At 41.4% G+C, this 27743-nt stretch overlaps 2 protein-coding genes across 2 annotated transcripts; both read left to right on the top strand.

Annotated features, from left to right (window-relative positions):
* Nucleotides 1-472: 472 nt before the first annotated feature.
* Nucleotides 473-27638, top strand: LOC106139335 (phospholipid-transporting ATPase ABCA3). Its single transcript, XM_060949729.1, has 36 exons — nt 473-724; nt 986-1127; nt 1474-1571; nt 2061-2178; nt 2447-2532; nt 3280-3441; nt 4062-4217; nt 5623-5756; nt 7057-7382; nt 9288-9380; nt 10306-10473; nt 11954-12132; nt 12907-13047; nt 13337-13454; nt 13695-13849; nt 14149-14379; nt 15491-15629; nt 16263-16524; nt 16994-17046; nt 17854-17972; nt 18754-18967; nt 19406-19485; nt 19830-20025; nt 20395-20616; nt 20996-21118; nt 21362-21604; nt 21929-22023; nt 22363-22494; nt 22615-22753; nt 23276-23386; nt 23550-23686; nt 24046-24193; nt 24366-24594; nt 26656-26992; nt 27063-27185; nt 27323-27638. Exons 1-36 carry the CDS (start codon nt 473-475, stop codon nt 27518-27520), a joined length of 5859 nt encoding a protein of 1952 aa, XP_060805712.1. The 3' UTR covers nt 27521-27638.
* Nucleotides 4235-7845, top strand: LOC132902852 (putative nuclease HARBI1). The gene is made up of 5 exons (XM_060949525.1): nt 4235-4836; nt 4977-5167; nt 5259-5391; nt 5623-5764; nt 5988-7845. The coding sequence occupies exons 1-5, from the start codon at nt 4612-4614 to the stop codon at nt 6395-6397; spliced, it is 1101 nt and encodes a 366-aa protein (XP_060805508.1). The 5' UTR covers nt 4235-4611; the 3' UTR covers nt 6398-7845.
* Nucleotides 27639-27743: the final 105 nt, after the last annotated feature.

Genomic DNA, 27743 nt, shown 5'->3' on the forward strand with positions numbered 1-27743 from the left:
TAAGATTATCAATGTATACTCTTATGGCTATCCTATAATAAGGAACAAATGTGATAGTGTGTTACTCTTTCACGCAAAATCTACTGGACGTAATTAAACAAAAATTAGTTACCCACACGGGTAGAATATAACCTGTAATAACATAATTACTTTCTATCCCGCAATTACCACGGGAGCAAAACCCGGGGGCATAGTTGGTTATTTGCACTACCCTAACCTATTTAGTACCTGCCTTATAGGTACCTACTTCTTTTTTCTCTCATTGACTTTTTTAAATCATAATGCTATTGTCATTCATAGAAACGTAGATAACGATTTGAAGTCTGAAGTCTATTGAAATCAAACATATTTTTTATTTATTTCTATGAAAGCAAAAACTGGTTTCTATTTCGCTACTTAGATTTAAATACTAATGGTAGTTTCAGGGTTACTTTATCTAAATGAATCGACCATAATTTAACTTTTAATCAGCATGCAGTCGGTATCAATACAGTCATCACCGCAGCCCAATGTGCAGTCAACTTCAAGCAAAACCTGGTGGGCTTTACTAGTCTTAATGTGGATGCACTACAAAGTGCGCCGGAGACGATACATCGTCACGTTCCTAGAATTTGTGTCGCCGGCACTCCTTTTTTTACTGATGTTTCTAGTCAAAGATACAATTTATTTAATTTCCTTTGATCCAACAGAAAAAGAGAATAGAACAGCGCTTTCAATGTTTGTGGTATGTACCTTCATCAGGATTTATTTATTCTATTTTTCCTAGTAAATTACATACAAGTTTTCACCCTAAATGCCTTTAAAATTGTTCCTATATATGATCTAACTTTACATATCAAGTAGGTATGTATTCTATAAGAAAATCCTTACGCAGTCACTCCGCACTGAATATGTCTACTTCTCAAGGGTTTAATGAGTACGTATGTAATAAATAATATGATTAATAAATTATTCAACGTGACAACACAAAATTAAAATGTTGTAGGAACCTTACAGTATAAACCAGCTTCCTAAACCGCAAGTTGTCGCGTATTATCCAGCAAACAACCTGACTGATGAGCTGATGGCGAAGGTCGGCAAGTCACTGACTCTGACAAGAATCCGCAAACCTAACCTCGCACATCCTGGTAAGATAATCTGTGGAGTTGACGGCTATGCACTTATTCTATAGGACCTTTAGTATAGGTAATCGTATGATTGGCGTCACGTGGATTATATACCTATAAGGTTATCAGGTGCGGATCCTAGAATTCCTGAAAAGACCAGATAAAGAAAATTAATAATTAAGATTAACAGTTTCTTAGTTCATGCTTACTACTTACTACACTACGTATATGTTTAATATGTATGCAAAATTTCATGGAGACGTCCTTCAGTAATTTTGACGTGAAAGACTGACAAACATTCAAACAAACACACTTTCGCATAAGTAATATTAGTATGGAGCATTACTTATTTATATTTCTCTTTTAGACTTTATAACAGGATATTTCGGAAGTAATGATCAGTCTGCGGTAAAGAAATACATGAAAAATTACACGCCGTTTAATCATGCGTTTGTCTTATTTCACGTAAGTAACCTACTACCTTAGTTTCACTATGAGCTTTTTAGCAAAATATAGATATAATAGAAAGATGAAGAGGTCTTCCTCTCCAAGAATAAAATATTTTCATCAAATAAAGCAAAAAGTAAACGTTACAACATACCAACAAATAAAAAATTAACAGAGAAAAGAGATGAATGGAGGAAGCTCCACTTAACTCCGTCGACAAGAATTAGTTCTTTAATTTGAAAAGAAGAGCAAAGTACTATCGTGTAGGAATCTGTCCTTCTTAGCCCTTGACACTTCTCCCGTTCGCCTCTGTCCACAATTCAGCAGCGTTTGTCAGCAACCTACTCATTATATGGAGCCACTCCCGTAAGTAACATATCTTAATCCAGCTATAATCATAGTTGTTCCACTTGGTAAATAAAAATACTTATATTACCCGTGTTGCCTCTGACAAGATCAGCGGGAAAAGTATAGAGTAAAAATATGTAAAAAAAAACAATTTTACAGAATGTGAATGGGACAAAACTGCCGATTCATCTCAATTACACAATAAGAATGAATAAAGATTTTCATACGCATGACTACAAATCGAGTGACAAAGAAATGGAATCACAGTCTGTGCATGGTAAGTTTTTACATAGGAATAACATCTAAAGGATTAATTGTCTTGCTATAGGCTTCCAAGTTTAAATTTGGTAGATTAAAGATGAAATTGATATTAGTTGGGACATCTGGTACCGCACTCGATTCCAAAGAACCTGAAAAAGAGATCGCGAGGAAAATAATCCAATTCCATCTTTAAGTAGTCAGCAAGTAGTTTAGTAAGTCAGCTACACGTAGTCATAGCCTTTTTAAAAGACGGTTGGCTCTATATGTTTTTTTTTTAATTTTAGGATTAGACTACGCAGAGTTTGTGAGGCTGCAATGGGCCATAGACTTGAGTTTTTTGGAACTGCGCGCTGGTCATCCCATAAAAAAGGTTTTTAATGCATTATCAGTACCTACACTAGATTACGTTAAACTTGAATTTTGGTAGACATCACAGGACGGTTAGCTATTTGTCTCACCTAATGAGGAAACTGAGATTGCCATTGATGCGATGCCCGTCGCCTAATAAAAAAATTATCCCAAGTGTTAAGAGTCTTTCCCTTGATCGACTTTACAATTTGTATTTGAAACAGCTGGAACAAACTATGTTTTTGTTCGATACCATGATATATGCATATGCTTAATGGAAACCCTTTTGGTCGCAGCATGTAATTTATTTCTATTAAAATTAACACTAGGTACTTATAAAGAAGCAAAAAAAAGATGATAAAAACTAAAATTAAATTTACAAATTATAGGTACCTACAGATCCTGCATATATCAACGTGCGGATGTGTGCCTAGAAGGCTGGCCATCCAAAATGGCAATGCTGATTCTCTGAGCCAGATAATTTCCCCACGGTCACGAGATACCTCAATCAGCTTTTTCGACAATTGTCCGAAATATTTTTTATTTTAATATTATGAATAATGTAATGTAACCTTTTGCGCCAAATAAAGATTTTTCTAACTTTACCAGAACAGAAGGGAAACTTAGATAATGTGTTTAATTTAAAGCAGTAATCCCTTAGTTGCCTTTTACGACATCCGTGGGAAAGAGATGGAGTGGTCCTATTCTAAAATGCTGGGAACCACAGGGCACAAATATCACTACAAGAGTCTTAAAATATGTATTTTAGTTGGCGGCTCTTCGACAATTCCCGATTTGGAAGCCGAAGAAATCGTTGACGGCCGTGATTCTGTTGATGTTGCTGATACACGCAGCCTTGTTCGCGTCGCTCCTGCTCACCTTCGAGTTCCTCATGACCAAGCTGATAGCAGAACGAGCTTCGGGCATCCAGGTAAATCCACGATGGTCCTCATCGATAGACTTGTAAACTTGCGATTCTTCCTGTGACTGTCGTAAAAGGCGACTAAGGGATATGCTTATTAACAAGGTATCTTGTAGGCTATGGGCTACCAATCTATCATACATATATATGGTCACGTCTATATCCCTTGTGGGGTAGACAGAGCCAATAGTTTTGAAAAGACTGATAGGCCACCTTCAGCTATTTGGCTTTAAGATATGATTGAGATTCAAATAGTGACAGGTTGCTAGCCCATCGCCTAGAAAAGAATCCCAAGTTTGTAAGCCTATCCCTTAGTCGCCTTTTACGACATCCATGGGAATGAGATGGAGTGGTCCTATTCTTTTTTGTATTGGTGTCGAGAACCACACGGCACTAGCAATCTAAAACTATATGAATATCAATTATATCATTAAGCCAAACGCTGAACGCGGCATATCAATCTTTTTGACACTGTTGGCTCTGTCTATTCCGCAAGGGATATATACGTGATTATATGTACGTATGTATAGAGCGTTCGTTGTTATTGGTTGATAGAGTCGTTTGATAGGTTGTTGTGACTTGTAACGTAGATATATCGCCGCAAACCCATCAACAATTTCTGTTCACAGGAGCTCATTCAAATGGTCGGGGTAACACCTGAATTGCTGGGACTGTCGCATTTCCTCAACGTACTTCCAGGGGGCGTCGTGTACAGCGTCATTGGCGCTATATTACTCACCAGCGACGGTATACCCGTACTGGAGTTCTCCAATGGTTTTCTTATCGCTCTGGGGGCTTAGACAAAGTAACATTTTGAAAACGATGACGAAGTTCGGCAATAAAAAAATGTATGGGATGACATAAGCCTTCGCTAAATCACGTGATCGATCGAGATCGATAACAAAATTGGTAGACAATGTTTACATTCATGTCGAAAACGAAGCGAAATCGTCAATTAGCGAATTGTTTATTCGCCTATTTCAATACAAATGCGTAGCCAAGCGGCACTTTTGACGTTCGCTTTCTCTTCGGGAGCGATCGTTCGATTCGACATGTGTTCGCCATAATAACGAAAGCTTGGGGGCTGTCGATATCGCTACAAAATGGCCGAAAATTACAGTCAGCTGTGATTTGTATACAAGGGCTACGTTGCGTTAATACAGTTTTATTTATATAAAAATGCATTCTTTACGTTTATTGTGGGCTGCACATAATGAGAATACCTGGGTGAGGCGTCAAAGGCGATTTTCATCAAGAAGACATATGGAAACGATTGAAGATATGCCGGAATTGTTGTTTATACAACATTTCAGGCTTGATAAAAAAACTTTTCGACGATTATGCGACGAACTAAAAAGATATACTGGATTGAAAGGATCCAATGAAATTTCCCTGGAAGTGAAGGTAAGAACTTTCATAAGGATTAACCTCATAGGGAAATAAGTATACTTATCTCTAAACTTAGAATACTTATAGAAATTTCTATAGTCTAATCCTATAAAGAAAACCACACGAGTATGCAGAGACATTACTGTGTTTTTCAGGTACTGTGTACTCTAAGCTTTTTAGCCGCAGGGTCATACCAGAGAATTGTAGGTGTGGGACAATATTTGACACAGCGGACTACAAGTCGCTGTGTCAGGGAGGTTGTGAATTCTTTAAATCACAATTGGATGGTCAGCAGGTGGATAGTGTTTCCACAAACACCACATGAGAGATCTTTAATCAAAGAGAAGTAAGTGTATTATAAAGATATAAAACCTTTCTTAATATTTGTCACCTAGGCCTACAGCCAGTATTTGTTATGAAATTGTTAACATTTCCAGATTCCATAGAAGACATAATTTGCCTGGAATTATTGGGTGCATTGATTGTACCCATATAGCTATAGTAAGACCAGACGAGGATGAATATTCATTTTTTAATAGAAAAGGATATCATTCATTAAATGTTCAAGTGGTAAGAAACTAGACTTAATTTTTATTATCAAAACACCTAAATATACTACTCTTTATATGTTGTGCAATAAAGTGTTAATTCAATTCAAATGGCCTGAATATACCTGTCAAAGGTATCACATATCACATGTAAATAAATATATAGGGACAAATCACACAGATTGAGTATCATATAACTTTTTATCAATTGTTATATCCCCAAAACAAATTGTTTTGTATATTTTTTCCCCAGATATGCGATTTCGATTTAAAAATAATTAATGTCAATTCAAAATTTGGTGGTGCTACACATGACTCCCACATATGGTCCGCTAGTCATGTAGAGACTTTCATGCGAGGGCTTCATGAAAGTGGTGAACATGTTTGGTTATTAGGTATGTAAGACATTTTTTCTTATATTTCATTGCAAACCATAATAGATAAAAAACTTATATGGAATAAACATATGTAAAGTATTACTTTTAAATAATACATCTACTTCTATAAACTATTGGAAATCAACTCAATTAAATTAGTATTCATTGTTTGCCACCCAAGTATACATTATAGTTCTTCAATTTATTTTGAATAAAATATTTATTGAGTATGTAATTTCAGGGGATTCTGGATATCCACAGCGACCTTGGTTGATGACGCCTATACTAGATGCTGAACAAGGGTCTCAAGAAGAAATATATACCAGATGTCATGTGCAAGCCAGATCTCGTATAGAACGATGTTTTGGATTACTGAAGGCTCGTTGGAGGTGTATGCTTCGACACCGTGTTCTTCACTATCAGCCTTACGTGGCTAGCAGAATTATTAACGCATGTTGTGTATTGCATAATATTGCAATACATGCTAAACTACCTGCTCCAACAGATATGCCAGCTGAGGCTCTTGATGATAGTGAAGATCAAAGTATACAGCATAACACCTCTACAACCAACACTAATCAAAACGAGTTAATTCGAGGAAGGGCTATGCGAAATTATCTAGTCAGTAGAATGCAGCATTCTACTGACTAGATAATTCTGTCTGTATATATGTAAATGAATAAGTATAAAATTTTGTTTACTTAAAATTTAATGGTTTCATTTTATTTAAGCTTAAGTATATTTTTTTAAGTTAGTATCAAATGAAAAAGAAAGTAATAATAATAATATAACAATTTTAATAAGTATCCAGTCTTTTAACTTATCAATATACTTATCTACTTATTTTAATATTTAACATATTTAACAATAATAAAATCAAAAAATATATTCATGTAACAAATTATTAATCTTACAAATATAATTGTATATTCTATGACTAATCTAGAAGAAGCAGTCTTTTAATTTATAATTGTATATTCTATCACTAGTCTAGAAGAAGCAGTCTTAATTTTGTAATCAGTCTCAAACTGTAATAAAAATATATAAATAAGTTTGATGAAGCTTATGATATAAAACATTTCTTAGCTAAAATTCTTAGGCAGATTTAGGGTGTTACGTAATAACCGCAGTAGAGACAACAACCGCTCAATATTTCGAGTGAGCATCTACTCATTGCTCAGTGGTTCTGTGTTGTCTCTACTGCGGTAATAGTCGAGCCAAGCTTGTGCGATACCGACGAGCGAGCTAAACACTAGGTTACGCTCGTGCTCCACTTCCAGCGCTCTCGTGTCTCGCTCGTGTCGTTGCAGGTTACGAGCTTCCTCTATTGCCAGCGCTCTCATATCCCGCTCGTTTTGCTGCCGGATTCGAGCTTCCTCCAGCTCCAAGCGGCGTAGTTCCACGGCAGAAAACTCTTGCGCCGCTCGTTCGAACGGGGTCGGAGCCAGCCTGCGGCGCGCGCGCAGCCGCGGGCGGCCGGAGCCCGCTGACGCGGCGGAGCGCGGCGTGTCCGGCGTCGCCGCCCGCGGCCGGCGTCGGGCCGGCGGCGCGCTGGAGGCAGCTGCACGTCTCCGAGAGCGAGGAGTGGCGGGCGCGGGTGACGGCGCGGGCGGGGGCGGGGGCGAAGGTAGCGGCTGTGAGTCATATGTGCCAGGTTGTGGCGATACTGATGAAGGCATTTCTGTAAAAGACAAAAATAAACTTGTTTCATTATTAAATAGTTATAGTAACTAGCTGTTTTGGGTTTGATATCGAATGCAGATCACGCCATAAGTATTCTTTAAAAAAAATATTCAGTGTACTATCTTAACTTTTCTATTGTTTTTTATTATGTGTATAAATAGATACTCAAAAAACTAAAGTAGCTATTACACCCCATTTGTTTAGATATATATTTTAAAATTAGGATATTTGTAAATAAGTTTTATAAAAAATTGTTAAATTGACGTCTTTGTAGAAAAGGCTGCGGTGAAGTTTGTTGCGCCGCTTCTTCTTCACCTGCGCTTTGGAAGTCGGCGGTAGACTTAGTTATAAGTACATTTTTGACGTCAATAAGAAATGTATTGCATCCAATATTGAGAATAAAGATTTCATTTTCATTTCATTGATTTTCATTCAATACTAAAACATATACAAAACTGCCTTATTTATGAGAATTTCAGAGCTAGATTTTATTAATTCACTATCAAAACGACATACCAACAGCATGATCCACATATACTGGATCATCTTCTTGGGCAACAACTGCAGATGATTGAGAGGGTGCAGGTGCAGAAAATTGAGGTCTCTGAAAAAGTTATTATGGTGATATTTATTGAATATGTAGATACTTAATTAAATAGTATACTGTTTTATCTAATTATATATGTGTAATGGCTAAAATTTTTAATTTCTAATATTCAAGTACAATATTTATTCAACAAGATTTACCTAGTTAGTATTGATTTTTAGCTAATAATTTTGTTACATGAGGTACTGGAAAATAAGGTTAATACATACACTAAATCCAAGCTCTTGTATAGAGTCTTGTCCTTCCACTGCTGTTGGGCCGATAATAGCCAGAACCCTTTCCTCCAAATGCGACAAGGATTTCTGGCTAGCCGGTCCACCACCAGTCCCTCTGGCATGTTGCCGCAAGGTCAGACCTTTTTTCTTAGTCTTTGATTTTAAATCGGCCCATACCTTTTTGGAATTATCAGTCATAAGTATGCATACAACCACATAAGTTGAAAATTGGTAACTCCACTCTTCAAATACGGCTATTGGAATAGAATTGCTAGTCATTACTTACTTTTTTCCACTTGTCTGTTGTTTTGTGGACACCACCACCAACGGAATTTAATATATTAGTAAGATCAGACCATAATTGGTCTGACCGTACTCGACCTTGTGCCCCTGCAACAGGCCTAGCCAGGTCCCCATGACTGTAACATAAGTAACGGTTCAATACACAAATGCTTCATTGTTATTATCGCGTCATTGTTTACATTAGCGATTGAAGTGGTACCAAAGTTTTGTACGATTGAATTTAAAAGAAATGGTAAAAATAACTTGGATTTACCTACCTTTCCATATACTCCAGTAGAGTTGAGAGTTGTTCGGGACTGGCCCTTACCCTAGAATCCATTTTAACACTAAAAATAAAAAAAAATAACTATATTTATTTTGAACAGTTACAATCACAATGATTCTATTTAATTTTGAAGAAATCTACGTAAAAACTATGTAAAAACACTCTAATAATTTAACACTATCAAAGTTTTGCTATAAGATTATTAAAAAGCGTCAAGAATTAATAATATCAATTAAAAACGACTCACCACACTCACAGTAAACACTCACTTAAACTTTAGAATAATCCCGCTTTGTTTGTTCCAATTTGACACTGACAGCTAAATTTTCGTTACCATAGCCAATATTCGTTTGTTTATCGAACGATCCGTTCGACACAACGATCGCGACAATTGCGTTACATTGGCTAGGAAATGTTTATCGTTATCTCTAAGACGAAAAAGAACTTCGACATCGTTTCGTTAAGAAGCGATACTACATTGTCTAAGCCTCCTGTTCCTGTTACTACATTTTGTGTCGATTGTCGCTATGGCGTTCGTATGTAGTTTCATTACTAATGAACGTGAGTGTTTTATCTCTTTTTATTCGTGACTTATGTTAGTTTTCAATTTTCATCTTTTTCATTGATTCATATAGGTAGTCATGTCTATATCTCTTACGGGGTGGACCAACAGTCTTGAAAAGACTGAATGGCCACGTTCAGCCGTATGGCTTAATGATGGTATTGAGATTCAAATAGTGACAGGTTGCTAGCCCATCGCCTAAAAAAAGAATCCCAAGTTTGTAAGCCTAACCCTTAGTTGCCTTCTACGACAGTCACAGGAAGAAACTATGTATTCTTATTAATCGCGTTTAGCGTCTTAATGTGGTATGTTTGTGTTTAAATAACTTATCAGACATTTTCTCTTCCACCAAGTTAAGCATACAATCGTTAGGTGCCCCTCGGCAGGGCCACTAAAGCGAGTCCCTTCGTGTGTCAAACGCCCAATCCTAGATCATACATACATACATATGGGACTCGTGGGGTAGATAGAGACAACAGTCTTGAAAAAACTGATAGGCTACGCTCAGCTATTTGGCTTAATGATAGAATAGAATAGATTTATTTTCAAAATTGGATACAAGGTATCACTTATTGACGTCACATCACTTAAATCTAATTATAGCTACTACCGCTTCTAAAGCGCATGTGTAGAAGAAGCGGCGGAACAAACTACACTGCAGCATTTTCATCGGACGTCAATGATAGAATTATATGAATATGATGATGATAGAATTGAGATTCAAATAGTGACAGGTTGCTAGCCCATCGCCTAAAAAAAGAACCCCAAGTTTGTAAGCCTATACCTTAGTCGCCTTTTACGAAATCCATGGGAAAGAGATGGAGTGGTCTTATTCTTTTTTGCGTACTGGTGGCGAAATCCTCCAGGGTGAGGTTGCAACCATGCCATAAGTCTATGTGAAAATAATATCTCTCTTTCTCACAGCTCGCCACTCGATAACTCTAGCGACTCTGTTGTACTTCGGACTGATGGTACCCGCGTTTATAGTCGCCGCCAACCGCGTGCCCAGGGTGCTGGTCTGCCTCACCGGGGTCCTGCCTTACGTTCCCGCCGTCTGGTTCAACCACGAGATAACTTATCTGGAAATCACGGGTGAGTCAAATTCAAATTCAAAATTTTTATTCATTACTATAGGATACTGTATATCGCTTAATAATTGTCAAAACGGTATGGTTTAAAAACATTGGTTGACGTCAAATAAATTACTTAAAACTAAGTTTACGGCCGCTTCCAAGGCGTCAGTGCAGAAGAAGCGGTAACAAACTGCACTGTAATTGAAGTATATGGTAGTATGATGTTATACGGGGGTGTTCACAATTAAACAACCAGGAAGTTATAGGTTCGATGACAAACAGTAACTGACTTTATTATTGACTAGGTGTGCCCGCGACTTCGTCCGCGTGGAATAGTTATTTTGGGCACCATGAAGCCCTCAAGGATAAATAATTTTCCCCGTTTTCCATTATTTCTTCGCTCCTTATAGTTGCAGCGTGATGATATATAGTCTAAAGCCTTCCTCGATAAATGTTCTATTCAACACAAAAAGAATTTTTCAATTCGAACCAGTAGTTCCTGAGATTAGCGCGTTCAAACAAACAAACAAACTCTTCAGCTTTATAATATTAGTTTAGATTTTAAATAGAACATAGAATGGTGGTGGAGGTGCTACGTAGGTTATTTATCTAGATCTCTAAATCTAGCTTATAACAGTCAATGAACTAATACAATAAGGTTACATAGATTTATTGAGGGTTTGTGTCGTCACACTTCAGTAGGTATTATGTAGACAATGTGCATTCGTTCACGATTTAGGAGATCTATTGTATTTGTTTGACGTCCGTTGAAAAGACTGCAGTGTAGTTTGCTCTATCGCTACTTTTACACATGCGATTTGGAAGCGGTAGTAGATATAATAGTGATGTGACGTCAATAAGTGATACCTTGAATCCAATTTTGAAAATAAATCTATTCTATCACACTTGTGGTCTATACAAGCGCGCATCATAACTTTGTTCTTTCTCCTGCCGTGATTCCCTGTTACATCCTCACCTCAGTAGCGGGGCCCGGGGTCCGCGTTAATGATGGGGTGTGGTTTTATTTCTCAAAAGATTACCGAATTTGTAAAGATTTCTACAAAGTCGGTAATTAACTAACTATATTAATGTAAATAATATCTAGCTTTTTGAGTGTTAATAGACGTCAGAACGATATTTTGTTTTGTTTTTATATTTCACGCAACACTTAGAATTACTGGATAATGCATAAAGTGGCCTTCGAGTCTTGTCTCCATTATTTTAATCTTTAGCAAGGCATAAAGGTAATGAATCAAATGTATCGGGTATATACAATTATATAGTAGGTATTTGCTTATATTTAACTTTTAATTTGAATTAGTAGGTATAATTATATTCTTTTTCACTAGATACACTCGTTGAAAATTTGTTTATATTTAGTATTTCATGTTTCTCTATAAGCGAATACTTAAGTATATCCTCTTGAGAAATAATTTATTTAAACATACCCTAAGTACCTACCTTTAGAATAAAACTGAGAAGCATGTAAACTATTGTAGGTGAGGGTTTGTCATTGCAAACTATGATGTCTGCGCACACTGAAGACACCTGCTCTGTGTTCTGGGCGTATCTGTTCCTGGTACTCCAAAGCGGGGTCCTTTTCTGGGTCACGTGGTACCTCGGCCGGGTGCGCCCGCGCAAGTACGGCACAGCGCAGCCGTGGAACTTCTGTTTTCGGGTGAGTTTTTACCGCGCATGCGTAGATAGAGCTATGTATTTGTATTCCCTTCCTTCGTCTAGAAATCCCTATAAAACAATTGTCATCTGCATCTATTTCTTAATCATTTCCCGCAGAGGAGTCCTTTGCTGAGAAGTAGAAAATGCAAATTAAAAATACTGCATAACAGGATTAGCGTCGTTTTCTTGGGTGAGTCCCAGAGGACGCCTTTAGGACCACGTCTAGGGAGTGGGTAATCTAATAATATGAAGAATATCGATCAGACCTTTGTCATAGCTTCAACTCCATTTGCCCGAATGTGCAGGTTTTCCATTTACCAGTTTCAAGTATAAGTATGTAGGTTAGCTTCGATCATATATTCCTAGATACACATGTAGCGGGAGCGATGATTCGGACTCGACAGCCATAAAGGGAAGATCTTCCACCAGGCTAGGTGTTATGCCTGGGGAGTTGCGGCTCCGATGAAGTTGTGTCGGAATTTGTATATATGCTCCAACCCATGAATTCTTTGCTTGCGCGATTAAGACTCTTCGCTGTTATTAGCTGATAGCGTCGCGTGATTGGCTGTTGTGTCTTGTGGCGTAGAGATGGCGCCACACAAAATTAATTGGTGCCCATGCTTCTATACATCCCTACGTGTAAGTACATGTACTCCATTTGAGGTATACTCAAGTATCTGATCTGAAAACGTCGAGTACGCTTTTGAGTCAGATTTCCGAATTCTACCTACTACCTTTATGGCATTAACTTACATTTGACGTCCATTTTGAACAGAAAGAATACTGGTCGTGGAAGAAGGTACATGTTGCCCGTGTAACAGAAGAACAAGCGTTAGGAAAGCGGGGAGAGAATAAGTACTTTGAGCCTCACTCGCCTAACAGCGTGGTCGGTATCGATATTAAAAACGTTTCTAAGGTACGTACTAATCGAATTGGTACTTTTTAAAATTTTTGAAATTATTACTTTATCACGTCTTTATTTTTTACGAGAGTGTAGGAACGGTAAATATTTGAAATTAGAGTACGTCCGTATCTTTGGCGGCGTAAAGCGAAACAACCGTACATATAGTCACGTCCCTTGCGGTGTAGACAGAGCCAACAATCTTGAAAAGACTGCGTTTCGTTTCTTTAGGAATTTCCAAAAAAGTAGCCTCGCGTTAGAAGAATACAAAAAGAAAACAAATCTTTTCTCTTTATAATGGTAGGTTTTCAATGGTTTCGTCGCTCTAAACAACGTGTCCCTGCCTGTTCTCAAAGGCGAGATCACCATACTTCTGGGGCACAACGGAGCGGGTAAAACTACCCTCATGTCAATCGTCACAGGTCAGTCCTTTTTCTCTAGATTTGTCGTGGAATTCGGTTAAATTTACATACATACATATGGTCACGTCTATATCCCTTGCGAGATAAATAGAGAAAAGACTAATAGTGCATATTCAGCTGTTCGGCTTAACGTGGTTGACTATGACAGGACGTTGCCCGTCGCCTAAAAGAAGAATCCCAAGTTTATAAGCCTATTCACTTAAATGGTCAAAGGCACCGCTACTTAAATATAAATTACAGGAACATTAGCTGCAACATCCGGCAAGGTGTTTGTGAACGGACTAGACACGGTCACCCAACAGCACGCCGTGCGCAGCCAGCTCGGCTTCTGCCCGCAACACAACCTGTTTTTCAGCGAGCTTACTGTGCTGGATCACGCCAGGTTTTTTTGTTTGGTGATTATTTGGATTCTATTGAAGAATTTAATTTGAAAGTTTAACTCTCAATTATAATCGCTTCTAGTTTATTTGGGTCTGACTAGGGTAGTTACTTAGATCTTTATCGATTGGTAATATAATATTGTCTAAAACTACTAAAAGTAGCATAAAATATAGTAAAAATTACTAAAAATAACTCCAATCCCCAATGCCTAACTGCAACTTGAAAGTCGCTAAAATTAGAGAGTCTTCAAAGACTTAACCTGTGAATATGACAACAACCTGGACTCTTACTTATAAGTTCTGATCATCAACAGATGAAAGGAACTATAAAATGGAAGCAATCCAAACAGTCTTCTCTGGATCTTCTTCAGCAGCTCGGTTTAAAGGAGAAAGCTAACGCCTTGAGCTCTCAGTTATCTGGTGGCATGAAGAGGAGGCTGCAATTGGCGTGCGCTTTAGCTGGAGACGCCGATGTATTAGTTTTAGACGAGCCCACTGCGGGGCTAGACGTGGAGACTCGAAGGGGCTTGTGGGATCTGCTGCTGGTTAGTTGAGAAGATTTTTGTCGACTATGTTTAGGCTTACAAACTCGGGATTCTTTTCTAGGCGATGGGCTAGCAACCTGTCACTAGTTGAATCTCAGTTCTATCGTTAAGCCAAATAGCTGAACGTGGCCATTCAGTCTTTTCAGCACTGTTGGCTCTGTCTACCCGCAAGGGATATAGACGTGACCATATGTATTTAGTATGTTTAGGATACCATTCGCTTATAAATACAAATCAGTAAAATTAGTTAAGCGACTACGAGATGGGCGAAGCCGCAGGTTTGTTTGCAGCCCATTGACATTATCACCTGATTTGCCCAGCCTCTGCAGCATGCCATGTGCAACGCCGTTTTCATCTAGCAAAAAACTATCGCTGTCCCGCTTCACTTTATAATAAAAAGTGAAACAGCTATATTTTTCGCGCAATGAAAACGACGTCGCGTGTGTCATGCTAAGGACCATAGTTGTACTTTTAATTGTATAAATGTAAAAAAAGAGCATCATCATCCAACTAAATGATAATATCCTAAAGAATTCTGAAAAGAGTCATCAAATACTGATCACTTGCCACGATCTCTGCATACTTCCTTCGCTTCATCCACATGAAAGAAAGTGGAAAGTGGTAGTCTCTGCCTGCACCTCCGGGAAAGAAGCGTGATTTTATGTATGTATGTATGTAAATACTGACCCAAGTGGGCTTGAAACGCGATAAATCTCATTCTCTAATCGGATATAACTACTCTGCCACAATTTTTTTTACTCACCCCTTAAAATGTCGCGTATAATCCACATATAATGTCCTTATTAGTGCCGGGAACCGCACGGTGATATATATCCACACTAATAATCCACATCCACATCCACACTAATAATAAAGAGGAAAGATTTGTATTTTTGTATGTTTGTGTGGAATAAACACAAAAACTACTGGTCCGATTTTGATAAAATTTGGCACAGATATAGAATAGACCTTCAAAAGTGACATAGGCATAAATTTGTTTTGAAATAAATTTATTTCAAAACATAAAACACAAAAATATGTCCACCCGTGCGAAGCCGGGGCGGGCCGCTAGTATATATATATGTATATATGTTATTTATTGTAATTCCAGTCCCTCCGCTCCGGTCGTACGGTCCTACTGTCCACGCACTTTATGGAGGAAGCGGATGCTTTAGGAGACAGGGTGGCTGCACTACACACGGGGACGCTGCGCTGCAACGCCACTCCTATGCATCTCAAGAAGGAGATCGGTATGCTCTCTCTATGAGCTATATATAGTATACATACATACATATGCCGTGTGGTTTCCGGCACCATTAGAATAGTAAGAATAGGACCACTCCATCTCTTTCCCATGGATGTCGTAAAAGGCGACTAAGGGATAGGCTTACAAACTTGGGATTCTTTTTTAGGTGGTGATGGGCTAGCAACCTGTCACTAGTTGAATCTCAATTCTATCGTTAAGCCAAATAGCTGAACGTGGCCATTCAGTCTTTTCAAGACTTTTGGCTCTGTCTACCCCGCAAGGGATATAGACGTGACCATATGTATGTATGTACATACATATAATCACGTCTATGTCCCTTGCAGGGTTGACAGAGCCAACAGTCCTGAGCGGACTGATAGGCCATTTCAGCTATTTGGCTTTAAGATAGAATTGAGATTCGAATAGTGACAGGTTGCTAGCCCATCGCCTAAAAAAAGAATCTCAAGTTGGTAAGCCTATCCCTTAGCCGCCTTTTACAACATCCACGGGAAAGAGATGGAGTGATCCTATTCTTTTTTGTATTGGTGCAGGGAACCACACGGCACTCTTACTTGTTAGATAACTTCATCTCTCTTCCACTTTCAACCTAGTTTTATCTAAAGTGCTTTATTTACAGACACCGGCTACAATTTAGCAATAGCCTTAAAACCCGAAGCTTCACCGTTAGCCTCCACTGAAATCACCAACATCATCAAATCATTTATACCACAAGCGACGCTGCTTCCTTTGACCGGAATTAACACTTTGTCCTACAAGTTGCCGAGTCGCGAATGCAATAAGTTTCCGGCAATGTTTCAGAAATTAGAAGAGAGTACTGATAGGCTGGACATTGAGTCGATAAGCGTTGGGGTGACGACGCTTGAAGAGGTGTTTGTGAAGTTAGTATTGAAATATTTATACATACATACATACAATCACGTCTATATCTCTTGAGGCGTAGACAGAGCTAACACTCTTAAAAAGACTGATAGGCCACGTTCAGCTGTTTGCTTTAATGATAGAATTGAGATTCAAATAGTGACAGTTGCTAGTCTGTCATCTAAAAGAAGCATCCCAAGTTTATAAGCCTATCCCTTAGTCGCCTTTTACGACATCCATGGGAAAGAGATGGAGTGGTCCTATTCTTACTATTCTAATGGTGCCGGAAACTACACGGCACAAAAGACTTTATACTTCAAATTGTGCAATGATACATACCATCACTAACTAGCCCGCAAGGGATATAGACGTGATTATATGTATGTATGTATGTAGTTGTCTGTCAATTATGGCTGCCGCGGGTGAAATGAGTTCTTTTCATAATATCCTACTTATCTAGATTTTAAATTGATTAATTCATTTTAACAGGCTATGCAGCGACGTAAGCGTCGACGAAGATGAGGACATCGCTATGCTAAAAGGTATACCACCATTTTGTACTATAACTACCTATTTCCCACGTAAATACTTAGTAGAAGTAATTATATACTACTAGAGGCCGCCCGCGACTTCGTCCGCATGGAAACCCTATCAATCCCGCGGGAACTCTGGGATAAAAAGTAGCCTATGTGTTATTCTGGGTCTTCAGCTACCTACATACCAAATTTCATGGTAATCGGTTCAGTAGTTTTTGCGTGAAAGAGTAACAAACATCCATACATCCATACAGACTTTCGCCTTTATAATATTAGTAGGATGTACTTGTTAAGGCTTTATATCAAGCTTGTGTGATTTGTGGTGCAGCGGTAGTACGCTTGTCTGTGACACCAGAGGTCTCGAGTTCGAATCCCGGCCAGGCATGATGAGAAAAGAACTTTTTCTGTTTGGCCTGGGTCTTGGATGTTTATCTATAGTATCGTTGAGTTAGTATCTCGTAACACAAGTCTCGTACTTACTTCGGGGCTAACTCAATCTGTGTAATTTGTTCCGTTCCTATATACTTATTTATTTTTTATTTATAAATGATGAAACAGATCCTTACGCAATCTAGACAATGTACGGAACAGATTTAAGATCTATATTAGTAACTTGACGTCCAGTGTAAATGCTGTAGTATAGTTTGTTTCACCGTTTCTTCTACACCTGCGCTCTGAAAGCGGTAATAGCTTAATTTTACTTAAGTTATGTTGACGTCAATTAAAACCTTTACCGTGTATGTAATTTTGAAAGTAAATCTAATTGGCGTTAATTTTCCTATAATCTTGCGATAATTTACAGTACTGTTTCAGATGACAGACCCACAGCACCAAAATTGGTCGGTGTGAACCTGTTACTTCAGCGGTTTGTGGCACTATTTGTTAGGCAACTCAGATACGTGAAGAGTTCTTGGAAAATGTTTGTATTGATGGTAAGGACAGTAGATTTTTAAACAATGTAAAGTTTAGAGCACATTTTGGGTAGCAAGACTGTTAGTGTAGTAAAAACTAAGCTACAAAACGTTTCCAAAAGTCAGGCTTGTGTGCACTTTGACACAGCTGTTTGATTGTAATATATGTATATATAATAAATACTTAGATAGATAAACATCCAAGACCCAGGCCAATCAGAAAAAAATGTTTTCTCATCATGCCCTGGCCGGGATTCGAACCCGGGACCTCCGGTATCACAGACAAGCATACTACCGCTGCACCACAGAGGCCGTCCAAAATGGTTCGAAAAACCTTTCTTTTTTAATAAAAATGGAGCTATTGTAATACTCCCGTGTCAGCCTAACAAGATCATATCAAGAGGAAATCTTTGGAGCTTTGGTACCACATTCAGTTTTTTTGTCAAGAAATAACCAATGCTGATCTCTGAATAGTGAGTGTGGGTGGAGTCTTCGGTGGAGCATCATTCATCAAACACCTTAATCATACACTATCGTGTCTGTGATGAATGATGCTTTGAGAAGAACAAGAACTCTCCATACCTACCAGGATGCTCGAAATAATCACTACTAGAACAATAATCAGAATTGCAGTCATTATAAACACTAGGTAGTTGGTAGGTAGGTAACTCCAATAATTTTCTTTATTCTTTTAGGTATTTTTCTTACTATGCGGGGAAAAATGGAAAAAAGCAATTTTAATTTTATTTTTCTGCTTGGGAGGGTTCACCCTTTCTTCTACAGATGGATTTAACATTTTCAGGAACTAATCTTACCAATTCTAACGTTGTGCGCCTTCACTTTTGTGGCAAACGAATTCGGGAAGGAGCCCAGCAAGAACCGAGCCCTCTCGATGGACCTCAACGTGTACAAGGACATGAGTGGGAGACGAGCGTTGTCCAGCTTCGAAATACCTCTGAGGAGTAGACCTGCATGCTGTGGCGTGAATTATACACATTCTGACAATATACCACAAAGTGAGCTGAACATACATACATAAAATCACGCCTCTTTCCCGGAGGGGTAGGCAGAGACTACCACTTTCCACTTGCCACGATCTCTGCATACTTCCTTCGCTTATACACATAGACTTAATTTTTAGTGAGCTGAATTCATGTAATAATCTAACATAGAAAAGTCTTACTTAAAAAAATGTCTGTTGGCTATGTCTGTCTCGTCAGATAAGACTCGAAAAGACTGAAAGGCCTTGTTTTCTAACAGGAAGCGACAGGTTCTTCTTCTTCTTCCTGGCTGTAGACCCTGTTGCATCCTCGCCACTCTGGAGAGGAGCCCGGGGTAAGCCCTTGACCATGGATCCCGGATAGAGGTGACTCAGGATTTTACACGAAGCGATTTAGAAAAATAGTCCTGAGAATAGTAATACCTGAGTTACTAAGAGTAATGTTTCACTTCAGCTCTCAAGAATTTATCAAAGGACAGGCCTAAGTACAACAAATATTTGATTGGCATCCAATTGAACGATACACACGCCGTGGTGAGTATTAAATCGCTATTAGAATTATAATTTTAAATATTTCCAACTATCTGCGTCTATTTCAGCTTGATTTTATAAAGCGAAAGTAAGTTTGTATTAGAAGCAATAGTGACGGTATCGTATTCAGCAGTCATACCGGGGCTAACGTAAACCTTCTTCGTTTCACCCATTGGCCAGCTATATAGTGGCACTCACGGCCTCTGTTCCAACTAGTAATAATACAGTCAACCGCTTATCTAGTCTACTAAACTGTATGACACAATAATAGAGGCGAATTTGCAGTGAACTTGGATTGTATTTTTTATTATTAATTGTTGCCAAACTGATATTAATGTAATTGTCAGGCCCACTACTCCACATCGGTACGGCATGCCTTGCCCGTCGCTGTGAATGCTCTCACCAACGCGATAGCATCCACTCTACCTTCGGAGGACACGCCAAGAATCACAACTTACAATTACCCTCTGCAAGACCTTATCACAATACGAGAGCCTCTGTCTAAAAAAAATGCTCTACTATGGGCTGTTTTAGTCGCATTCAGTAAGTGTGTTATATATAACCCTGCACACTTTTCGCTTCGTCCACATTCATAACTTTCTTCATGCAAGCTCGTCGGTTTCGGGTACTCTTGACCAGACCTTTTGCTAGAACGTCTCCGATTTGATCAAGGAACGTTCGACTAGGCCTTCCCACTCCAACAGTCCCATTCACACTTCCTTTGTATATTTGCTTAGTGAACAGATTATTTATTTCATAGTAATAAACACAACATAGATTAAGGTCTTTGTAAATTCCTAAAGAACTGTATCTGTCACAAGCTTTTCCGCAATAATCGTTAGTAAGTAGCTATCAAATAAATAAATTGTTTATTATTTAGCACATATCTACAAAACTAACACATGTTTACAGTCATTGAAGCCACATTGATCAACGCTCTAGTGTTGCCGTGTTCGGAGCGGCTGTCCAGTTCCCGCCACATCCACTTCATGTCCGGCTGTAGTCCGGAACTCCACTGGACAACTTCCATGCTGTTCCAAGCCGCGTACAGCATGCTCGTGCTCGTCATACCGACGCTACTGTTCGCGTATACCATTGACAAAAGTCACACTTTGTCGCAAATTGATTTGATGTGTAAGCACGCTATGTATCTGTACTTGAAAAGTAGAAATAGTTCGCGTACTTACGGTACTATTAATAGATTAACATTGTCATATTGTTCTGGCGTTTGTTCCATTTGTAAGCTCTCAAAATGCGCTAAATGAGCGACGTTTTTGTGTTTTTGGGCGGGTATTTGTGTAATAAGATCATACAATCGTATTACTATTAATGGTACTACGGTCGGATTTTATTGACTTTAAGATAAATTAATGGTTTGTTACACTAGGTCCACGGTTGCCTCTGTATAACAGCAGAGAAATGGAATGATCCTATTTTTTATTGATCCAAAATCGACACGGCACGAAAGTTATTAGTTATACATTGTGCATATTTTAATATTGTATTTTTGCAGTTCCCCTGGCTCTCCTGCTCATTGGCGGGTGCTTGTCGACCATCGCCCTAATCTTCCTCGTCAGTTTCATGATGCCGTACAGGCACGCTGCCACCGCCCTCGTCGGCTTTTTATTTGTTTTCTGTGAGTTTTAAGCTTTGCGCGTTGACTACCCAAATTTAAGTTTTTGTAATTAGGTAATTTTACCTCCTTAGCATCATACCAAATATTGAGCTTTAAAATATCTTGATAATTGTTTACATAATAATCAAAAGTCAAAGTGTTACGGCTGCTAGAATAATTTTAGAATATGTGCGTATTAACAAAACTTAGATATAAATTTTATTTGTTTTTTTTTTATTTGTGTCAAAATGTTTCTTTGTACAGCTTTTATATTCCCATCACTAATCGCGGTTTGTGACGCTGATAAAGAGAAAAAACTGTGGGAATGCATAATCTTACGTCCACTCATACCGCTGCTGCTATATACAGTGACGCCAACCACTTTTCTCGAAGCTCTGAAGAAAATTGTAACAGTTGCTCGAATAAATGCGTACTGCAATCTCAACAAACACCTCTGTCCAAATCTTGTTGTGAATCTACCAGGATTTGATACGAAAAAATGTTGTAGTAAGTATAATGACAATGATATAAGAAGGGAACTAATTTTACAAAAGCGTTTGACTGAATCCGTAACAGCATAAAAGGATAAATATAATTCAAAGCTGAATGAAACAAGAAAATTTTAAGGTTTTGTTTATTTCTGACATACAAGCCAATAAATCTATCAGGAAAAAGAATAATATTGGCGAAATTGTTATTATACCACTTGGAGTACCCCAAGGGCTTGTCCTGAGTCCTTTGTTATTTTTACATTTAGAAATATATATATGCCATGATATTAGAAAAGAGTACCTAGTTCCTTCAACAATAATAAATTACAATTTATTTAAGGTTCGCATCAGTCTCATCGTGGTTACCTGGCTTTCGATGAATATTCACCCTTGCTGTATATAGCTGCACTTTACATCCAGTTCTTTGTTATCATGGTAAGTATCAGTATCAATCATTTCTTATTTGTAAGGACAGTGAACCCATTTTTGTAGAGAATATTCTCTCAATACTTCCCAATAACTCATTACTTAAGAAATTTCAATAGTTTTGCTATACATCTCTTAAGTCTGTTACTCGTATAACCCAAATTCAAATTTCAAAATTTTTATTTTTTACAAACATCAAATAAATAAATTAAAACTAAGTTTACAGAAGGAACGGTAACAAAATGCTGCAGTGCAGTTTGTTACCGTTTCTTCTGTAGGTAATTCATGAATTTTAGTGATGTTATTGAATTTAATTACTTTCTTTCTTCCACTCCGGTTTATTCAAAGGTAGAAAGCGATGATCGCCATAAATGGGAGATCTGCCGCCAGGCTAGACGTTATGCCGCACCACAGACGATGTTGAGTAGAAGTTTGTATTCATGCACCAATCCACGAAATCTTATCTTCACTACAATTGGCTGAGCGCGTCACTTTACTTCGCTGTGATTGGTTAATGGCGTTTGACGTAGAGATGTCGCGACAGTCAAAAGATTATTGCCTTTCAAAGCCCGTGAATAAGACAACAAGTAACATCCGCAGATGGTGGTGGTACTGACCGAACGTGGTGTACTTAGCAGACTCGAAGACGCCCTGTATAACTTTAGATACAAATCGGTGCTGACCCGACAAGATGATGAGACTATTTTGAAAGAACAGCAGTATGTTGATGAGGCTCTTAGTGAGTATAGAATGACATTGTAAAGAAAAATATAATAGTTACTTCATTTATTTATTTTTTCAATTTCTACCACCAGTTACGATGTGGAAAACATGCGATTTTTAGTGTGGGAGCTTTTACCATAGATTATTACTTAAATACCTTCATTTTTACCCGAAAATCGAGGATTAAGCGACGGCGTGTATATTGATAGGCCATTGATAGTACCAAAAACGAGAATCGATGCAATCAGATTTGAAACGTGCCGTGTGGTTTCACGGTACCATTACAAAAAATAGAAGGACCACTCCATCTCTTTCCCACGGATGTCGTAAAAGGCGAGTAAGGGATAGGCTTATTATCTTGGGATACCTCTTTTAGGCGATGGGCTAGAAACCTGTCACTATTTGAATATCAATTCTATCACACAGCTGAGCGTGGCCTATTAGTCCGTTCAAGAATGGTGGCTCTGTCTACCCCGCTAGGGATATAGACGTGATCATATGTATTTATGTAGATTTGAAACGTTTTGCTCTCTTTTAGAACAATCCCGCGGCGACGCCATGCTGGTCTCATCAGTTCACAAGCGCTACCCGGGACTCTGCCAGAAACCTACCACCGCTGTCAAGGGGATCAGCTTTGCAGTCCGTGAAGGTAACAAAAAAATTGTGGAGCCCCAGGAAAAGGAAACCTCTTCTATGATTCTTTTGTGTCTCATGATGATGCCATAATGCATTTTTTTAGTTATATGAATAGGTACAAATTCTGCCAACAGTCGTATCAACATCAAAATAAACTAGGTATTTCTACTCTCCAGGGGAATGTTTCGGCCTGGTGGGCGTGAACGGCGCCGGCAAATCCACCACGTTCAAGATGATGACGTGCGAGACGTTCCCCACGCGCGGCCGGGTCGTGGCCAACGACCAGCCGCAACGAGTGTTTGATAACTCCAAGGTGCTACTCCATTTTCTTCTTTTTTGCTTCTTGTAAAAGCCTGATTTACCCATCTAGATTCGCGCTCATAAGTGCACCCCGCTCTCTCTCCCTCTTCCCAGAGAGCTGAGGACGCAAACGGACAAACTAATGCCTTTTATGATGACCCCTTTTTAACCCACTTTTGTTCTCACAAGAGATAAGTAGCAATACAGTTGAACATGGTCCCCCGGTCTCTTCTTTGCTTTTTCTCTTGTTTGCTCTGTCTATCCCGTAACGGATAAAGACGTGAGACGTATGTCTTTTTTAAGGTAGGTATACCTACGAGTACAAGTACATACATACAATAGATATAATTGGGTGTTATTTTTATTTATCAGTTCCTTAAGCAACTGGGTTACTGCCCGCAATTCTTCGGCCTGGACGACTTTATGACGGGCCGCCAAAACTTGGAGTTCTTGCTCACGCTGGACGGATTGGACAAAAAGGATACCAAGTTGGAAGCAGTCCGCTGGCTGGAGTTGATAGGTGTGAAGTTTTACTTGATTTAGGTAACCATTAGTAGTGCGAAACACTAAACCTTGTCTTCTTCACTATTCGCTGTTTATTTTGCAAGCCTAAGTGCCCCTTTAAATGAATAAAATGTTTATGTTTCACGTGTCCTTCCTTCTTCTACTTGACACAAGCAAGTGTCTTGCAGACCTGATGAAGTATGCAGACCGGCCAATGAGCTCGTACAGCGGCGGGTGCGCGCGGCGCCTGAGCAGCGTGGGCGCGCTGGCCCGCCGCGCCGCGCTGTCGCTGCTGGACGAGCCCACGGCCGGAGTGGACGTGGCGGCCAGGCGGCAGCTGTGGCGCGCCGTGCGGGCGGCCCGGGCGCAGCGCACGCGGGCGGGCAGGAAGCGGGCCGTGCTCATCACGTCTCACAGGTAACAGTTACAGCAGACGTGGCGGCCAGGCGGCAGCTGTGGCGCGCCGTGCGGGCGGCCCGGGCGCAGCGCACGCGGGCGGGCAGGAAGCGGGCCGTGCTCATCACGTCTCACAGGTAACAGTTACAGCAGACGTGGCGGCCAGGCGGCAGCTGTGGCGCGCCGTGCGGGCGGCCCGGGCGCAGCGCACGCGGGCGGGCAGGAAGCGGGCCGTGCTCATCACGTCTCACAGGTAACAGTTACAGCAGACGTGGCGGCCAGGCGGCAGCTGTGGCGCGCCGTGCGGGCGGCCCGGGCGCAGCGCACGCGGGCGGGCAGGAAGCGGGCCGTGCTCATCACGTCTCACAGGTAACAGTTACAGCAGACGTGGCGGCCAGGCGGCAGCTGTGGCGCGCCGTGCGGGCGGCCCGGGCGCAGCGCACGCGGGCGGGCAGGAAGCGGGCCGTGCTCATCACGTCTCACAGGTAACAGTTACAGCAGACGTGGCGGCCAGGCGGCAGCTGTGGCGCGCCGTGCGGGCGGCCCGGGCGCAGCGCACGCGGGCGGGCAGGAAGCGGGCCGTGCTCATCACGTCTCACAGGTAACAGTTACAGCAGACGTGGCGGCCAGGCGGCAGCTGTGGCGCGCCGTGCGGGCGGCCCGGGCGCAGCGCACGCGGGCGGGCAGGAAGCGGGCCGTGCTCATCACGTCTCACAGGTAACAGTTACAGCAGACGTGGCGGCCAGGCGGCAGCTGTGGCGCGCCGTGCGGGCGGCCCGGGCGCAGCGCACGCGGGCGGGCAGGAAGCGGGCCGTGCTCATCACGTCTCACAGGTAACAGTTACAGCAGACGTGGCGGCCAGGCGGCAGCTGTGGCGCGCCGTGCGGGCGGCCCGGGCGCAGCGCACGCGGGCGGGCAGGAAGCGGGCCGTGCTCATCACGTCTCACAGATAACAGTTACAGCAGACGTGGCGGCCAGGCGGCAGCTGTGGCGCGCCGTGCGGGCGGCCCGGGCGCAGCGCACGCGGGCGGGCAGGAAGCGGGCCGTGCTCATCACGTCTCACAGGTAACAGTTACAGCAGACGTGGCGGCCAGGCGGCAGCTGTGGCGCGCCGTGCGGGCGGCCCGGGCGCAGCGCACGCGGGCGGGCAGGAAGCGGGCCGTGCTCATCACGTCTCACAGGTAACAGTTACAGCAGACGTGGCGGCCAGGCGGCAGCTGTGGCGCGCCGTGCGGGCGGCCCGGGCGCAGCGCACGCGGGCGGGCAGGAAGCGGGCCGTGCTCATCACGTCTCACAGGTAACAGTTACAGCAGACGTGGCGGCCAGGCGGCAGCTGTGGCGCGCCGTGCGGGCGGCCCGGGCGCAGCGCACGCGGGCGGGCAGGAAGCGGGCCGTGCTCATCACGTCTCACAGGTAACAGTTACAGCAGACGTGGCGGCCAGGCGGCAGCTGTGGCGCGCCGTGCGGGCGGCCCGGGCGCAGCGCACGCGGGCGGGCAGGAAGCGGGCCGTGCTCATCACGTCTCACAGGTAACAGTTACAGCAGACGTGGCGGCCAGGCGGCAGCTGTGGCGCGCCGTGCGGGCGGCCCGGGCGCAGCGCACGCGGGCGGGCAGGAAGCGGGCCGTGCTCATCACGTCTCACAGGTAACAGTTACAGCAGACGTGGCGGCCAGGCGGCAGCTGTGGCGCGCCGTGCGGGCGGCCCGGGCGCAGCGCACGCGGGCGGGCAGGAAGCGGGCCGTGCTCATCACGTCTCACAGGTAACAGTTACAGCAGACGTGGCGGCCAGGCGGCAGCTGTGGCGCGCCGTGAGGGCGGCCCGGGCGCAGCTCACGCGTGCGGGCAGGAAGCGGGCCGTGCTCATCACGTCTCACAGGTAACAGCTCCAGTAGATAGCTGTGCTGTAGCCTGCCGTACGAGCGGTCCGTTTAACTCAATTGTGGCCTTTAAACTGTGCATATTCTGTTGCCTCCTCTGTAGTAAAAGAGGCTACATTATTCCCCCGTATGTAGGCATCTGTGTTTTACATTTAAGAATTTCTACTACCACTACCTACTTGATCCAATTGTTTGATTGTCCAGTATGGACGAGATGGAAGCGCTGTGTTCCCGCGTGGGCATCATGTCTGCGGGGACCCTGGTCGCACTGGGCTCCCCCGCGGCTCTGCGCGCGGCTCACCACGCGGGGGTCTCACTTTATATTAAAATCAAGGATACTGCCGGAGCAAGCGGTAACTACCTAATTTTTCATGTACCATGGGAGTGCTACATTTGTGAGGAAGTGCGAAGGAATCTTATAGATAATGTTGTACGCGGGATCTGCGGTGAACTTAGGTGGCTCCAAGAATTTGCGCATCAACGGCATAAGCTTCGGAGCGGCTTCGAGAGAGGCAACGAAAGAAATTTAAACAAGTCAAACTAAATAAAAGCTTTTAAAAAAGCTTTATAGTATTGATATTCCTTGACCTCAGATGAGTTTTTTTCATTAATATTCCTGCTCTCTGTTAGTAAAATATGATTTGATACTTTCAGGAACATCGGAGAATTCTGAATTGCTAAAATTAAAGCAGGCTTGTGAGGATGACCTGTGGACTCTCAAAGATGAGCACAAGGTTAGTGCAGTCGGAAACACCTAAACTACAAAGACGGGCGTACGAACTGGAGGACTTAGCACAGAAGGGGGTCAGAGCGGGAGACCCGGATATTTGTAGTGTTATGATTGAAAGTTTTACATTTTTCTCACTTTCAGACTATGCTGAGCTACCACGTGGACAAAAGCCTAAACATGTCTTACAGCGAGATATTCACGAAATTGGAGCAATTGCGGAAATCTTTCCCTAACCTCATTGAAGACTATGCGGTGACCGCGACGACCCTTGAAGAGGTATTCCTGACATATGCCAAGACACAGGCAGGTGGTGTGCAGTCACCATCATCTACTAAATGACAATCGAATACCTAATCGGAAGCCGAATTATTATTACTTTGATATTATGTACTTGTTAAGTAAGTATATATATGATTTTTTTATACAATAAAAATTTTACTTATAATTCTGATTTTGATTATGTTGTTTTATTTCTACCTACACCTTAGTCGGCAACCTGTACTTAGTTTCTGATGTAAAGTTCGATCTAAATTTAAGAGCATAAAAGTAAGCTGTTTTAAGG

Source organism: Amyelois transitella, chromosome 19 (assembly GCF_032362555.1).
Source record: "Amyelois transitella isolate CPQ chromosome 19, ilAmyTran1.1, whole genome shotgun sequence".
NCBI classification, from domain to species: Eukaryota; Metazoa; Arthropoda; class Insecta; order Lepidoptera; family Pyralidae; genus Amyelois; species Amyelois transitella.

What these genes read in the sequence shown, in the direction of transcription:
- LOC106139335 (XM_060949729.1), top strand. Translation starts at nt 473, where the DNA reads ATGCAGTCGGTATCAATACAGTCATCACCGCAGCCCAATGTGCAGTCA. An exon ending in CAGCGCTTTCAATGTTTGTG is followed by an intron (nt 725 to 985) that starts GTATGTACCTTC and finishes AAAATGTTGTAG; the next exon opens with GAACCTTACAGTATAAACCA. An exon ending in GGCTGTTTTAGTCGCATTCA is followed by an intron (nt 20,026 to 20,394) that starts GTAAGTGTGTTA and finishes ACATGTTTACAG; the next exon opens with TCATTGAAGCCACATTGATC.
- LOC132902852 (XM_060949525.1), top strand. Translation starts at nt 4,612, where the DNA reads ATGCATTCTTTACGTTTATTGTGGGCTGCACATAATGAGAATACCTGG. An exon ending in ATTCATTAAATGTTCAAGTG is followed by an intron (nt 5,392 to 5,622) that starts GTAAGAAACTAG and finishes TTTTTTCCCCAG; the next exon opens with ATATGCGATTTCGATTTAAA. An exon ending in TGAACATGTTTGGTTATTAG is followed by an intron (nt 5,765 to 5,987) that starts GTATGTAAGACA and finishes ATGTAATTTCAG; the next exon opens with GGGATTCTGGATATCCACAG.